The 14,844-nt window shown below is 31.4% G+C and overlaps 4 protein-coding genes across 4 annotated transcripts; 2 read left to right on the top strand and 2 right to left on the bottom strand.

Moving 5' to 3' along the window:
- Positions 1–2,356: 2,356 nt before the first annotated feature.
- On the bottom strand, positions 2,357–4,802 carry LOC124945868 (RNA polymerase I termination factor-like). Its single transcript, XM_047486383.1, has 3 exons — positions 4,687–4,802; positions 4,581–4,623; positions 2,357–4,134 (listed from the first exon to the last, which is right to left on the bottom strand). Exon 3 carries the CDS (start codon positions 4,100–4,102, stop codon positions 2,510–2,512), a length of 1,593 nt encoding a protein of 530 aa, XP_047342339.1. The 5' UTR covers positions 4,103–4,134; positions 4,581–4,623; positions 4,687–4,802; the 3' UTR covers positions 2,357–2,509.
- A 529-nt stretch (positions 4,803–5,331) lies between these two features.
- Positions 5,332–5,862, top strand: LOC124909802. Its single transcript, XM_047450439.1, has one exon. The coding sequence runs from the start codon at positions 5,332–5,334 to the stop codon at positions 5,860–5,862; it is 531 nt and encodes a 176-aa protein (XP_047306395.1).
- A 3,325-nt stretch (positions 5,863–9,187) lies between these two features.
- Positions 9,188–9,790, top strand: LOC124909801 (secreted RxLR effector protein 161-like). Its single transcript, XM_047450438.1, has one exon. The coding sequence runs from the start codon at positions 9,188–9,190 to the stop codon at positions 9,788–9,790; it is 603 nt and encodes a 200-aa protein (XP_047306394.1).
- A 2,179-nt stretch (positions 9,791–11,969) lies between these two features.
- Positions 11,970–14,350, bottom strand: LOC124946070 (RNA polymerase I termination factor-like). The gene is made up of 2 exons (XM_047486630.1): positions 14,213–14,350; positions 11,970–13,837 (listed from the first exon to the last, which is right to left on the bottom strand). The coding sequence occupies exon 2, from the start codon at positions 13,803–13,805 to the stop codon at positions 12,201–12,203; it is 1,605 nt and encodes a 534-aa protein (XP_047342586.1). The 5' UTR covers positions 13,806–13,837; positions 14,213–14,350; the 3' UTR covers positions 11,970–12,200.
- Between the last annotated feature and the right edge of the window lie 494 nt (positions 14,351–14,844).

Here is a 14,844-nt window from a genome sequence, read left to right as displayed (position 1 = left end):
GTCTCATAAGTACTTCAAGTAACCTTAAATACAAAAGACTCTTTAAAAAAGAGTCTAATGTATGTTCAAAATTATATGAATCAAGAAATTAAGTATATTTATGATGTTGGACAAATACTTGAAGATCCTAATTTGGATAATTAAGAAAGCAATCAAACAAGTAATGTGACATTTTAAAACAAAACATTACATACTCATAAGTGAAATCGAATCGGATAGAGATCATTTGATATTTTGATTCGAATTTTGTTGGATACCAAAATAGTCGAAAATTTGTGCCACATAGTTTTAGTTTAATTATTAGTTGAAAGAATTAGTTCTTATAAGAGTGTTAAGAAGACACTCGAATTATTTCAACATAATGGTAGAATTTATTTTGTGTTTTGTGACATCCAGTTAAAGAATCTGACTGAAAAATTTTGTCATAGGGTTACAAATTATGAATGATATAAAAGACCACTAAAGATATTACGTGACAATAATCTAAAGTTATTTTACTTTAAGAGTATTATGAGTTCGATTAACTCGAACTATTTGGAAAATAAAGAATTCAGAATGTATAGTTATCTATTGAGCATATTTGGACAAAATCTTAAATTACGGATTAGTTCTCTAAATATTTACTATCCGAAGTCTTTCATGAACATATTGTTCATATGGATATTGCATATTTAGATGATATACAGTTTTAGTGGGAGTTTGTATTTTGATGTTTGTATAGATATAATTTGGAATTTATGTGCACATTAAAGATTCAGTTATTAAAAAATTTAAAGATTCGGTTTTAAAGAAAAATAATAAAATAAAGTTATTTAGATTGATCTCTATAAAGAATAAAGGAGGATCAGTTAGTATTAGACATGTTAAAGATCACACTAAATGTTAATCCACACTACACGCACATGTTTAATCTATGTCATTTGATTGCATTAACATATGTGACTATTGAGGGTTTAATTACGAACTAATGTAACAAAAATCGCTTTAATCCTATGTTGATATAATTGATGGACGAGATTGATATAGATGTATTTTGAAATAATATATAACAATATTTTTGACATTTTAAGGTTATACTATACAATTGAAGAAAATATATATGACCCAAGTGGGAGATTGTTGGAATTATTTTCAATATTTGGGTACATATATTATTTAGTAGTGGTGTATTACTTGTTATCATATAAAGATTAAAGCCCAATTAAAATAATTTATTAAATTATAAAGATTATGGGACTTATTTAGACATCTATAATAAATATGGGGATATATTTGTGTAAAATCATAAATATCATTTACTATTTCATTGATGGGCGGAATAGTAAATGGGTATATTACGGTCAGGTCCCAACCCATATAGATAATCTACCTAATTTGTTTCTCTCATCAGATAAAAAAAGGTTTTATGTTTATTTTTCAAGAACACTCAAAAAGTTATCAATAGAGGGTTCGAAGACTTAAACTCCACCTACATAAGACATTCCGATCCAGATCCAGATCCAAAACAAGAATATCCAAGATCAAGAGAAGATTCGGAGAATAACGAAGAACGACTTAATGAACCGATCTTTATTTCAGTTCAGGTACATTTCCACAACTAAAGATTATTTCAATTTATCGACATTAGTACTGTTTAGATTATGTTTAGATTATAGAATTAAAGAATAAATAATTAGATAAGAGAATCTAACCCATAATACTTTATAATTATAGATGAAAACTAACAATATATTATATATATATGTTGAAGGGAGATAAATTTGAATTAATTATGTGTTTACCATCTTGAAGTCATAGCTCTACTTAAAGTAGTTTAAATGGTAAGATTATTAAAGATTAAATTTGTTCATAGTTTTGAAGAAAGTCTCAAATTTTGTACTCATAATATTAAACTTGTTCATAATTTTGACGAAAGTCTCAAATTTTTGTACTCGAATTACAGATATATATTATAGAAACGATCTTATAAATTTTGTTATTTTATCCAAATTATGTTTTATCATGAATTATACCATTCTGAAGACTGAAGGCGTCACTTACAAGTTAAAAAAAAAAAAAACATCTTCATAAGTACTAAAAATAAATAAGAGAACAAGAACAAACCAGGAATAACACCCAATAAACATGACTACAAAAAAGGAAGAAATGAATCAATGATTTAAATAAAAACTATTCAATGATGCAGCCTATAAGATATAATAATAGATATACACTTTAGAACACATAATATTTCAATTAATAAGTAGAAAATAAACATCAAGACCATTTATAGACCCTCCCAACAGTAAGAAGTATCCTAACAATAAAAGAAAGTAAGAAAGTAATTTGAGCCAGTTTTAAAAGTTTGGAAACAAAATAATCTTAAACAACATGAGTATTTAGTATAAGTTGATGAAACAAAACAAAGTTCTTTACCATAGAAAAAAAATAGAAGAACATTTCATTGAAGTCATAGACACAGAGGAAGGTTCAGGAAAGGACTTAGTCTCTCTGGCTTGTTATCCCAAGTTCAAGGAACATAAGGTTTGTTATCCCAAATCTCTCTGGCTTCAAGCACATCCAATTTATATCGTTGCGCTAGAATTTCAACTAGTTCAGGAAAGGACTTAGTCTTATAATTATGAATATGACGAATCATTTGGTTCCATCGCCTCCTACACACATCGCCCGGCCTCTGTTCGATAATATTATCCCAATCCACTTCTTCTACACTGCAAGCATCCAAGTTAAAAAGCATACCCAACAATCGATAGTCATCTGTATCAGCCCAAATGCCTTCTTTCACCATAGGGGACGTCAGTTGTTCGTACCATTTAAGGCAGCAAAATGCAGGTATTCTTGTAGATAACGTATCGCTAATCGCAGTCCAACCAATGTTGTCCCTCAACATTCCGTGTTTCGATTTCTTTTCTGCAAATACTTTTAGCTTCAGATCGGTGTTGACTAAATCGAATAATTTTTGGTATTCGTCTTGAGACCAACGTCCTGCTTTCTGGTTTTCCAATTTTATTCTACGCCATGTATCCTTGATGTGAAGTCTATGGCGACCTGTTATTTCAGCTAGTTGCTTCCATTTTGGACCATATTCTGCGTGGAACTTTCTTAACATGTCGAAATCATCTTCATTCCATTTTCCATTATCGCCTCGTTCAAATAGAATGTGGGCTCGGTAATAAACAGCAGCGGAAGGTCTGTGAGGCAAAGCTAGTCCGATTTCCTTCCAGCAATTTCTTATTTCGGGATATTTCACAGAGTGCATAAGCATGTCCAGACCTTTTTCACCCAAGTTGTGATCAATTATGTAGTTATTAACAGCTTCCTTAATCTTCTCATTCTCCTCGGGAGTAAACCTCTTACCTTGAATTAGCTTTTTTTCATGGTTCTCTTTTGGAAGACCGCCGTTGTCTAATGGAAAAACCTCCACTTCCGAAGAGAATGTAACTTTCTTGGATCTTTTTTTCTTCTTTTTGACTTCCTCAATTGCTCTATTTTTCCTCGACTGATTTTCAACTTGCTTAGTTACATCATTGACATTTTCGGTTGCTGACAAATCCTTCTTCATCATTTTCTTTTCTAACTTCCTTTTCTTTTTCTCAGATTCCTTACTCAAATCACCATCTTGATCATTGGCTTCCTTCTCTCCTTTGTGACCCCCATCATTAGCCTTTTCCTTGCTTTGTTTCTTCTTCTTGTCCTTCGTCATCTTTTCAGTCTTGATTTTCCCATCCTCAATTTCAATGTTGCATTCATCCTTCTTCTTTTCATTTCTAGCTTTATTAATCTTTGATTCCCTGGTGTCACTGCCTTCCAAGGTCGTGTCAACATGATCAGATGATGGCAGACTCTTATCCTCAATAGCTTTTAACTTTCTGTTCCTCTTCTCTTCTCGGTGATCCGAGTTTAGTGTTGTGTCTAAAGCTTCTTTAAAAACACCACCATCTTGATTAGTCTTCTTTTGTTTCTTCTTTATTTTCTCATCATCCTTGCTCGAGTTAACTGCGTCACTGAAATGCTCGTTGTCTTGCTTATCATGTTTTCTCTTTTTAGACTTCTTCTTCTTCTTCTCACTCTCAACGAAAGAAGCATCGTTTTCCAAGGTCATTATCTTGAATATAAACTTCCAACACAATTGACCTGGCAGAGAACACAAAGAAAAGAGACAAGCAATTAAAACTTGAGACATGTGAAGAAAACAACACTATAAATAGAGACAAAATTCTAACGCGTCCCCCCAATCTCCTCCCTAAACCCAAAAAGCCCAACTTTATTTGCTTTTGGAATCTTAATTCTTGACACAATGCACAACTTAAGAATTGAGTCCTAAACCATGCATCAAAAAACAAATTCAGTTTTAGGGAATCAATTTGCTAAACCCTTGTTTGAAATCAGTTGAAAAAAAAAACAAGACATTTTAGAAATTTCAGAAAGTTATAAGATCAGTTATCCACCTCAACTTCCAAATAATTTTCTCACAATTGGATTTACCCCCAAGAAAGTTATCCTATGTACTTTAACATCTTAGCTATCAGTTTTTGTTAAGAAGCGATTTCAAATAACATTCGTGTACCTAAAAAGCTTACCGTTGCGACGGAGAAGGACGTCTACCAGTGATGAAATCTGGTCCTGAGGAAACGAAGATCAGTGTGAGCGAAAGAAGGAAGAAAATTGAGAAAGATCGGCAGCCACTCTTCGAATTGGGATCAGGAGCGGGGGAGAGTGTCGGCTGCTGTAAGATCCAATGAAGGTGACCCTGAGAAAGAGATTAGGGTTTAAGATGGGAGCGTTCGGCGACCTGCGAGAGATGGTGCGTTTGGATCGGATTTTTGTTCTGTTTTTATGAAAAAAAAATATTATTTCATAGAAAAAAAAATAATAAATATATATATAAATATATATATATATATATATATATTATTTGAGTTTTAATCAATTTTAAGGTGAGATTAACTTTAATTATAAATGTCAATTTATTATAAATATAATAATAAATGAATGACATTAGGTACTACATTTCATATTTCATCGTTAATAAAGATTTTTTATTTCGTATCCTACATTTATTATTTTTTGTTTCATTCTAATAATATGACATGCATGATATGTTGTAAAGTATCTCATTCGATAAATAATAAGAATATCTCTTTAACTTTGTATTATTAGTTTATAACACGTTATCAACAAGAGTCTCTCGTTTCCGAAGCAAAGGTCAAGGCTATCTCCTCGTTCGTGGTAGCCAAATTTTGCACCTCATTTGCGAAAGTCAAATCGGTGTAGGTTGACAAAAGGTATCTTCAAAAACCTTTCAAATTAATTTATTTTATCTCAAATTTAATGTTGAACCTCACGAAATTGGAGTTCACGGCTCTTGACATCACCGGAAAGGATTACCTATCATGGATTCTAGGTGCTGAAATTCATCTTGCCGCCAATGATCTTGGAAATACTATCAAAGATGAAAACACCACATCCGACCAAGATAAGGCAAAAGCAATGATTTTCCTTCGTCGTCATCTTCGCGAAGGTTTAAAAATTAAGTATCTCGCAGCGAAATATCCATTGGTCCTATGGAACAATCTAAAAGAAATATATGATCATTTGAAAACAATCATTCTTCCTAAAGCTCAATTTGAATGGCTTCATTTACGCCTTCAAGATTTTAAATCGGTGAGTGAATATAATTCAGCGTTATTTCGGATTACTTCTAAACTCAAACTATGTGGAGAAATTATTTCTAATGATGATATGTTAGAGAAAATATTCTCCACTTTCCATGCATCGAATGTGTTCTTGCAGCAGCAATATCGTGCAAAAGAGTTTGAGAAGTATTCTGAATTGATGTCTATTATTGGCCGAACAGAATAATGAGCTTTTAATGAAAAATCATGAGGCCCATCCAACTGAATCAACTTCATTCCCTAAAGTGAATGTGTCATCATATAATTATAGAAGGCAACATCGTGGTCGTGGCCGCTGTCATTTTTCATGTCATTCTCGCAGAAATGGTCGTAGACGTGGTGGTTGTCATATGATAAAAGGGAAGAACAATAAAGAAATACATTATAATAAAAGAGATCAAATCAATAAGACTGTGGAAAACAAATGCTATCGTTGCGTTATGAATGGTCATTGGTCGTGTACCTGTCATACGCCAAAACATTTTATTGATCTTTATCAAGCATCGCTAAAAGGAAAAGGGTTCATCAAGACCAACTTTGTTTTCAATGATGAAAAAATGATAACGGAGACCAACTTGGCTTCGGCTTTCGGTGATGATAAAATAACTTTGATCTCGATGATTTCTCCCAGTTTGATGTAGCCGACTTTCTTGTCAAGCATGAAAATTAGAATGGGATCATTGGATATTTGTGTTTCTTTTATAATGTTTAGTATAATTTTCTAAATATATATTTATATATAATAATAAATAAAACTTATATTTATCGAGAATATATTTAGTTTGATGTTGCGTTTGAATTATTATTATCGGTTCATGTATTCATTTATTATTATTATTTGTTTATTTAATGAAGAAAATGAAGATTCCTAGAAGTGAATACTTGATGAATGAAAAATACAGTTGTCTCGTAGATAGTGCATCAACACATACTATTTTGAAAAGCAAGAAATGTATTACTTCTTTGATGATGAATGAGACATGCGTGAATACGATATCGGATAGTTCAAAAATTATTGAAGGCTCCAAAAGAGAAAATATTATATTACCCAGCGAAACAAATATTTGTGTTGATAATTCTTTATATTCGTCCAAGTCTCAAAGAAACCTGTTGAGTTTTAAAGATATCCGCAGAAATGAATATCACATTGAGACTTCAAATGAAAGTAATAAAGAATATTTATCTATCACGAGTATCATCTCGGGTAAAAAATGTTTCTTAGAAAAATTACTCGCAATTTTTTCTGGATTATATCTCACAAACATAAGTGTTGACGAAGTACATATAATTACAAACCAGAAGTTTGTCAATTAAAATAATTTTATTAAATGCCATGATAGATTGGGACATCTTAGAGCTATTATGATGCGAAGAATAATTCATTCACTGAAAAACCAAAAGATTTTTCTACCCAATGAATTTTCTTGTGTTGTTTATTCACAAGGGAAGTTAATAATAAGGTCGTCAGCATCTAAAATCAGGGTTGAACCCTTAAAATTTCTTGAAAGAATACAAGATGATATACATGGGCCTATCCACCCACCATGTGGACAATTCAGATATTTTATGGTATTAATTGACGCATCAACAAGATGGTCACATGTGTGTTTATTATCAACTCGTAATCAAGCATTTACAAGATTGCTTGTTCAAATTATCAAATTATGAGCTCACTTCCCAGACTATTTAATTAAATCTATTCGTCTTGATAGTGCTGGAGAATTCACTTCTCAAGCTTTTAATAATTATTGTATGTCAATAGGGATAAGTATTGAACATCCAGTAGCGCATGCTCACACACAAAATGGCCTTGCAGAGTCATTGATAAAACATCTTCAATTAATTGCAAGACCATTGCTTATGAAAATGAAACTTCCAATACAAGCTTGGGGACATGCTATTTTACATGCGGCAACATTAATTCATATCAGACCCACAAATTATAATGAGGTCTCCCCTTTAGAAATAGTTTATGGTCAGGAACCAAATATTTCTCATCTAAGAATTTTCGAATATGCAATATATGTGTCAATTGCTTCACCACAACGTAGAAAGATTGAACCTCAAAGGAGATTGGGGATATATGTTGGATATGAATCACCATCTATAATTAAATATCTTGAGCCATTAACAAGTGATTTATTCACGGCACGATTTGCCGATTGTTATTTCGATGAAATGATATTTCCAACATTAAAAGGGGAAAATAAGTAGTTGAAAAAGGAAATAATCTGGCGTGAGTTATCATTAGCTTATTATGATCCTCATACAAAGCAATCTAATCTTGAAGTTCATAAAATTATTCACTTGCAAAATTTAGCAAATCAATTGTTAAATGATTTTACTGACCCTAAGAAAGTTACAAAGTCTTATATTCCAACTGCAAATTCTCTAATTAGAATTGATGTCCCTGAAGGACAACCCATTATTACTAACGAGTCTAAAATGCAAGTGAAGTGTGGTAGACAAGTCGGTTCCAAAGATAAAAATCCTTGACAAAAAAGAAGTTCAAGTTGAGGAAATAATTACTCTAAAAGAGTACCAGTCATCGAAAAATGATTACGGAGGAATCACATGTACCTGAAAATGAAGAGATCTCTATAAGCCATGTTTTGACTAGAAAAAGATGGAATCGAGATGAAATTGACATCGATGAAAATTTTTCATATGCTATAGCATGCGATATTGTTAATGAAGATGAGGATCTTGAACTAAAGTCTGTAGAAGAATGCAGTAGAATAATTGATTGGCCAAAATAGAAAGATGCGATTGAAGCTGAATTAAAATCGTTTGCAAAACAAAAAGTTTTTGGACCTATCGTCCGTACCCACAAAGGTATTAAACAGATCGGTTATAAATGAGTATTTATAAGAAAAAGAAATGAGAAAAATGAAATTGTCAGATATAAGGCACGACTTGTAACCTAGAGATTCTCGCAAAGACCTGGTATTAATTATGAGGAGACATATTCTCATGTGGTGGATGCAATAACATTTAGATATTTAATAAGTTTATCAATACACGAGAAGTTATAGATGAGATTAATGGATGTTGTTATGACATATTTATATGGCTCCCTTGAGAACAACATATACATGAAATATCCTTAAGGATTTAAAATGCGTGAAGCATGTAGTTCAGATCGTCGAGACCTTTACTCGGTTAAATTATGCAGATCTCTATATGGATTGAAACAATCTAGACGCATGTGGTATAAATGTCTTAGTGAATATTTGTTAAAGAATGGATATCAAAATGATTAAATATGTTCATGTGTGTTTATCAAGAGATCTGGATCACAATTTGTAATAAATGCAATTTATGTGGATGATCTGAATATTATTGGAACAACAGATGAACTATCTAAAACAATTTATTATCTCAAGAAATAATTTGAGATGAAAGATCTCGGAAAAACAAAGTTATGTATTGGCTTGCAACTTGATCATTTAGAGATTGTAAATTTTGTCCATCAATCTACTTATACATCAAAAGTACTAAAAAGATTGTGTATGGATAAAGCACATCCCTTGAGTAGTCCAATAATCGTGAGATCGTTTAATGTAAATAAAGATCCATTTCGACCTCGTATGAGTGATGAAGAATTAATTGGTCATGAAGTACCATATCTCAGTGTTATTGGAGTGTTAATGTATCTAGCTAGTCATACTAGACCCGATATATCATTTGCAGTAAATTTACTAGCGAGATATAGTTTTTCACCGACAAAGAGACATTGGAACAAATTACATATTTTTCGATACCTTCAAGGAACTATGGACATGGGATTATATTATCCATATGTATGTGAAGCTGAATTGATTGGGTACGCAGATGTAAGATATATATCTGATCCTCATAATGGAAGGTCTCAAACGGGTTATGTATTCACATATGGTGGTACAACTATATCATGGAGATCTATGAAACAAACATTTATCGCTACATCTATAAATCATTCAGAAATCATAGTTGTTTATGAAGCAAGTCGAGAATGTGTGTGGTTGAGATCAATTATGCATTATATTCGAGAATCATGTGGTTTATTAGTAAATAAGAATTCTCCAACAATTTTATACGAGGATAATGCTTGCTTATATTGCGCAATTAAATGAATGATATATATTAAAGACGATAGAACGAAACACATATCACCAAAATTCTTTTTCAATCATGATTTCCAGAAGAAAGGTGATATTGATGTTCATCAAATTTGTTAATCAGATAATCTAGCATATCTATTTACAAAGGCATTCCCTACTACGACCTTTAAAAAGCTAGTGTATAAAATTGGCATGCGGAGATTCAAGAGTATAAAGGGAGTATAATCCTACTGCACTCTTTTTCCTTTCACCGTGGTTTTATCCCACTTGGTTTTCCTGGTAAGGTTTTTAATGAGGCGGTACATCCAATGGTAGTATTATAAATATAATAATAAATGGATGCCATTATGGATGACCATTGGTCTTTCATATTTAATTATTAATAAAGATTTTTCATTTCGTATTCTACATTTATTACTCTTTGTTTTAGTCTTATAAATATAACATGTATGGTATGTTGTAAAGTGCTCATTCGATAAGTAATAAGAATCTCTCTCCTAGGGATGCAAATGAGTCAAACTAGTTGTGAGTCACTCGCGAGCCGCTCGGCTTAAGCTTGACTTTAACTGAGTTCGAGCCGAGTTCGAGCCGACTCGTTTAATATTCAAGTCGAGCTCGAGCTCATATATTGTTTGCACGATGACTTGTTGAGCTTTTTCGAGCCTCATAATATAATATATATTTTTATTTATTTAATATTAAAACTCAAAATTCAAATAATATTTTTTCTCTCTCTTTATCTTTAAAACCTATAAGAAGGCCCACAATCTCTAAAGTAAAACCCTAATTCATAACATATCTACGTCACTCTTCATCTAACCTAATCTTCGTGACTATTCATCTAACCTAATCTTCTTCATCTAATCTAATTTACCATCTAAGTGTCTTGTACATCTTCTTCAATTCTTTCATTCTTCCTTCATTTTCTCTTCATTCTTCACAATTTCTTTCACTCACTCTTCACCATTTATTTCACTCTTCATCTTTTCTTCATTCATTCTACACAATTTTTTAGCTCTTAATTTCATCTTCTTTAGTTTTCACAATTTTTTTACTCATCTATTCATTTTCTTCTTTTTCAGTCTTCACATCCATCTCATTCATTCAGAAGAGGCTTACTTGTAATTAAAATTTATTTTCACTTTTATAATAACTATTATTTTTGCTTTTAGATAACTTTGATTTCTTTTTATCTTAAAGAAATCGAGCAACAAAAAAAAAGAAAAAAATTATTTTATTAGTTAACTCTAGTAAAGTAAGTCTTGTTTATCCTTTTTGCATGTATTAAAAGAACTTATGCTTATATATCTTTTTTCATGTATTAAGAGAAACTTATGTTTTGATTATTTTATATATAGGTGAAATGATGATAAAAAAGAGAAAACATATCGAGTTAATAAATCGAAAATATTATTTATTGTCGGTATTTTACCTCTTAAAATAAGTTAAATTTTAGTTATTTGTTTTAACATTTATTTTTTATATTAATTATTTTTAAGATTAAACATTTCATATTATTGAATGCATTTAGTTGTACGTGTGCTATGATTGAAAAACACGAGTTACAAAAGATTAATATATTGAATGTTCAAACAATTTATATAATTTTCTACTTTGATTTTTGAATTGTATATTTTAGAATTTTGATTAGTAACGGTGATTTAATGTTTTAGATTATCATGTTTTGGAATTTTGAATAGTTAGGATTGTTTTATATGTATTATATTTTAATTTTGAAATATCATGTTTTAAATGTTTAATATGTACGAAAATTTGATATTTTAATTTACAAATAAATTTGGTTTGAGCTCAAGTTTGAAAATTTAATTTTTGTTCACTTTTCGAGTCGAGCTTATAGGTATATAGTCGAGTCGAGTTCGAGCTCAAATTTATAAATTCGTTCGAGTTAATAAATACTAAATCGAGTCGATCTCATTTGCAGCCCTACTCTCTCTTTGTATTATTCGTTTATAACACAAAATATATAATTATGATTTTTTAATTGGACAATTACTTATTTCACTATAAAAAAAAAAAAACTTAATTTAGCTGCAAATAGATTTACTATACAAAATCAAATGTTACATATATTAAGTTATTTACCGAACAAAAAACTTAATCTACATACATAGTCATAAAATTATTGCAAAAATTATTTTAAGTTATGTCCCAGTTTGTAACTAACAAATATATTTGACAGGATAAGGGCAACATTTAGTAGATCTCTATAATTACTATGACTCGTACATATTTGAAAATTTGATGAGAAATTAAAGAAAAAGTTGCTAATTAACCTATTTTTTGAAGCGTACCAATTGAAGTATTTACCATAGAACAAAAATAGAAGAACATTTCATTGAAGTCATAGACACAGTGTACTATTCAGGAAAGGGCTTAGTCTCTCTGGCTTGTTATCCCAAGTTCAAGGAACATAAGGTTTGTTATCCCAAATCTCTCTGGCTTCAAGCACATCCAATTTATATCGTTGCGCTAGAATTTCAACTAGTTCAGGAAAGGACTTAGTCTTATAATTATGAATATGACGAATCATTTGGTTCCATCGCCTCCTACACACATCGCCTGGCCTCTGTTCGATAATATTATCCCAATCCACTTCTTCTACACTGCAAGCATCCAAGTTAAAAAGCATACCCAACAATCGATAGTCATCTGTATCAGCCCAAATGCCTTCTCTCACCATAGGAGACGTCAGTTGGTCGTACCATTTATGGCAGCAATTTACAAGCGTTCTTGTAGTTAACGTATCGCTAATCGCAGTCCAAGCGATGTTGTCTCTCAACATTCCATGTTGAGATTTCTTTTCTGCAAATACTTTTAGCTTCAGATCGGTGTTGACTAAATCGTATAAATTTTGGTATTCGTCTTGAGACCAACGTCCTGATTTCTTGTTTGCGAGTTTTATTCTACGCCATGTGTCCCTAACGTGTATAGGATGGCGACCTGTTATTTCCGCATATTGCGTCCATTTTGGACCATATTCTGCGTGGAACTTTCTTAACATGTTGTAATCATCTTCATTCCATTTTCCATTATCGCCTCGCTCAAATAAAATGTGGGCTCGACGATAAACAGCTTCGTAAGGCCTATGGGGCAAAGCTAGTCCGATTTCCTTCCAGCAATTTCTTATTTCGGGATATTTCATACAGTGCATAAGCATGTCTAGACCTTTTTCACCCAAGCTGTGAGCAATTATGTAGTTATTAACCGCTTCCTTAATCTTCTCATCCTCCTCGGGAGTAAACCACTTACCTTGAATTAGCTTTTTTTCATGGTTCTTTTCTGGAAGATCGTCGTTGTCTAATGGAAAAACCTCCACTTCAGAAGAGAATGTAACTTTCTTGGATCTCTTTTTCTTCTTTTTGACTTCCTCAATTGCTTTCTTTTTCCTCGACTGATTTTCAACTTGCTTAGTTACATCATTGACATTTTCGGTCGCTGACAAATCCTTCTCCATCATTTTCTTTTCTAACTTCCTCTTCTTTTTCTCAGTTTCCTTACTCAAATCACCATCTTGATCATTGGCTTCCTTCTCTCCTTTGTGACCCCAATTAGCCTTCTCCTTGCTTTGTTTCTTCTTCTTGTCCTTCTTCATCTTTTCAGTCTTGTTTTTCCCATCCTCAATTTCAATGTTGCATTCATCCTTCTTCTTCTCCTTTCTAGCTTTATGAATCGTCAATTCCCTGGTGTCACTGCCTTCCAAGGTCATGTCAACATGATCAGATGATGGCAAACTCTTATCCTCAAGAGCTTTTAGCTTTCTGTTCCTCTTCTCTTCTCTGTGATCCGGGTTTAGTGTTGTGTCTAAAGCTTCTTTACAAACACCACCACCATCTTGATGAATTTTAGTCTTCTTTTGTTTCTTCTTTATTTTCTCATCATCCTTGCTAATGTTAACTGCATCACTGAAATGCTCAATGTCTTGCTTATCATGTTTTCTCTTTTTAGACTTCTTCTTCTTCTTCTTCTTCTCACTGTCAACGAAAGAAGCATCGTTTTCCAAGGTCATTATCTTGAATATAAACTTCCAACACAATTGACCTGGCAGAGAACACAAAGAAAAGAGACAAGCAATTAAAACTTGAGACATGTGAAGAAAACAACACTATAAATAGAGACATTCTAATACATACATACCCCTAATCAAAAACCAAATTTAGTTTTAGGGAATCAATTTGCTAAAGCCCTGTTTGAAATCAGTTCAGAAAAAACAAGACATTTTAGAAATTTCAGAAAGTTATAAGATCAGTTTTCCAACTCAACTTCCAAATAATTTTCTCACAATTGGATTTACCCACAATGATTTGATTACAAGTTTGGAATTTTACAAAAAAATGGACATCTTAGCTATCAGTACTGTTAAGAAGCGATTTCTAACAAGTTTATCATTGACACGAATGTATCTAAAAAGCTTACCGTTGCGGTGAGAGAGCAGGCAGACAGGCAGAGAGAAGCGACGGAGAAGGACGTCTACCGGTGATCCAACTGAAGAAACGAAGATCAGTTGGGCTGCTGTAAGATCCAATGAAGCCGACCCTGAGAAAGAGATTAGGGTTTAACATTTGAGCCGACCCTGTATATTATTTTGAGTTTTAATTGATTTAATTATTCTAATATTTTTTATATTTATAATTTATAAAAATAAAAATATTTTAATTTAATAATTTTAATTTTTTATAAACTATATTTTTCATTTAAACTATTTTTTAAGTAAATATTTTTTAATTCAACTAAATAATAAAATATTCTTTAAGTCAATTTTTTTTTTAAAAAATAACAATCAAATAATATATCATTTACCCAATTTTAAAATAGATTAGAAGATTTATGTGTATAATAGACAAATTTTATGAATTCAATTTTTATGTAAAACATTTTAAGTTGGGATTGAACTTAATTATGAATGTCAAATTATATAATTATGATTTTTGAATTAGACAATTATTTCTGTTACAATAAAACAAACTTAATTTAGCTACAAACAAATTTACTATACAAAACCTAATGTTACAGATTTAAGTTTTTTTATCGAATAAAAACTTAAATTT

The sequence above is a fragment of the Impatiens glandulifera genome, chromosome 7, assembly GCF_907164915.1.
Source record: "Impatiens glandulifera chromosome 7, dImpGla2.1, whole genome shotgun sequence".
Taxonomy (NCBI): domain Eukaryota; kingdom Viridiplantae; phylum Streptophyta; class Magnoliopsida; order Ericales; family Balsaminaceae; genus Impatiens; species Impatiens glandulifera.
This window is presented reverse-complemented; position numbering and strand designations above follow the sequence as displayed.

Excerpts from the sequence above, each read along its gene's own strand:
- LOC124909801 (XM_047450438.1), top strand. The coding sequence starts at position 9,188 with ATGGATAAAGCACATCCCTTGAGTAGTCCAATAATCGTGAGATCGTTT.
- LOC124909802 (XM_047450439.1), top strand. The coding sequence starts at position 5,332 with ATGTTGAACCTCACGAAATTGGAGTTCACGGCTCTTGACATCACCGGA.
- LOC124946070 (XM_047486630.1), bottom strand. The coding sequence starts at position 13,805 with ATGACCTTGGAAAACGATGCTTCTTTCGTTGACAGTGAGAAGAAGAAG.
- LOC124945868 (XM_047486383.1), bottom strand. The coding sequence starts at position 4,102 with ATGACCTTGGAAAACGATGCTTCTTTCGTTGAGAGTGAGAAGAAGAAG.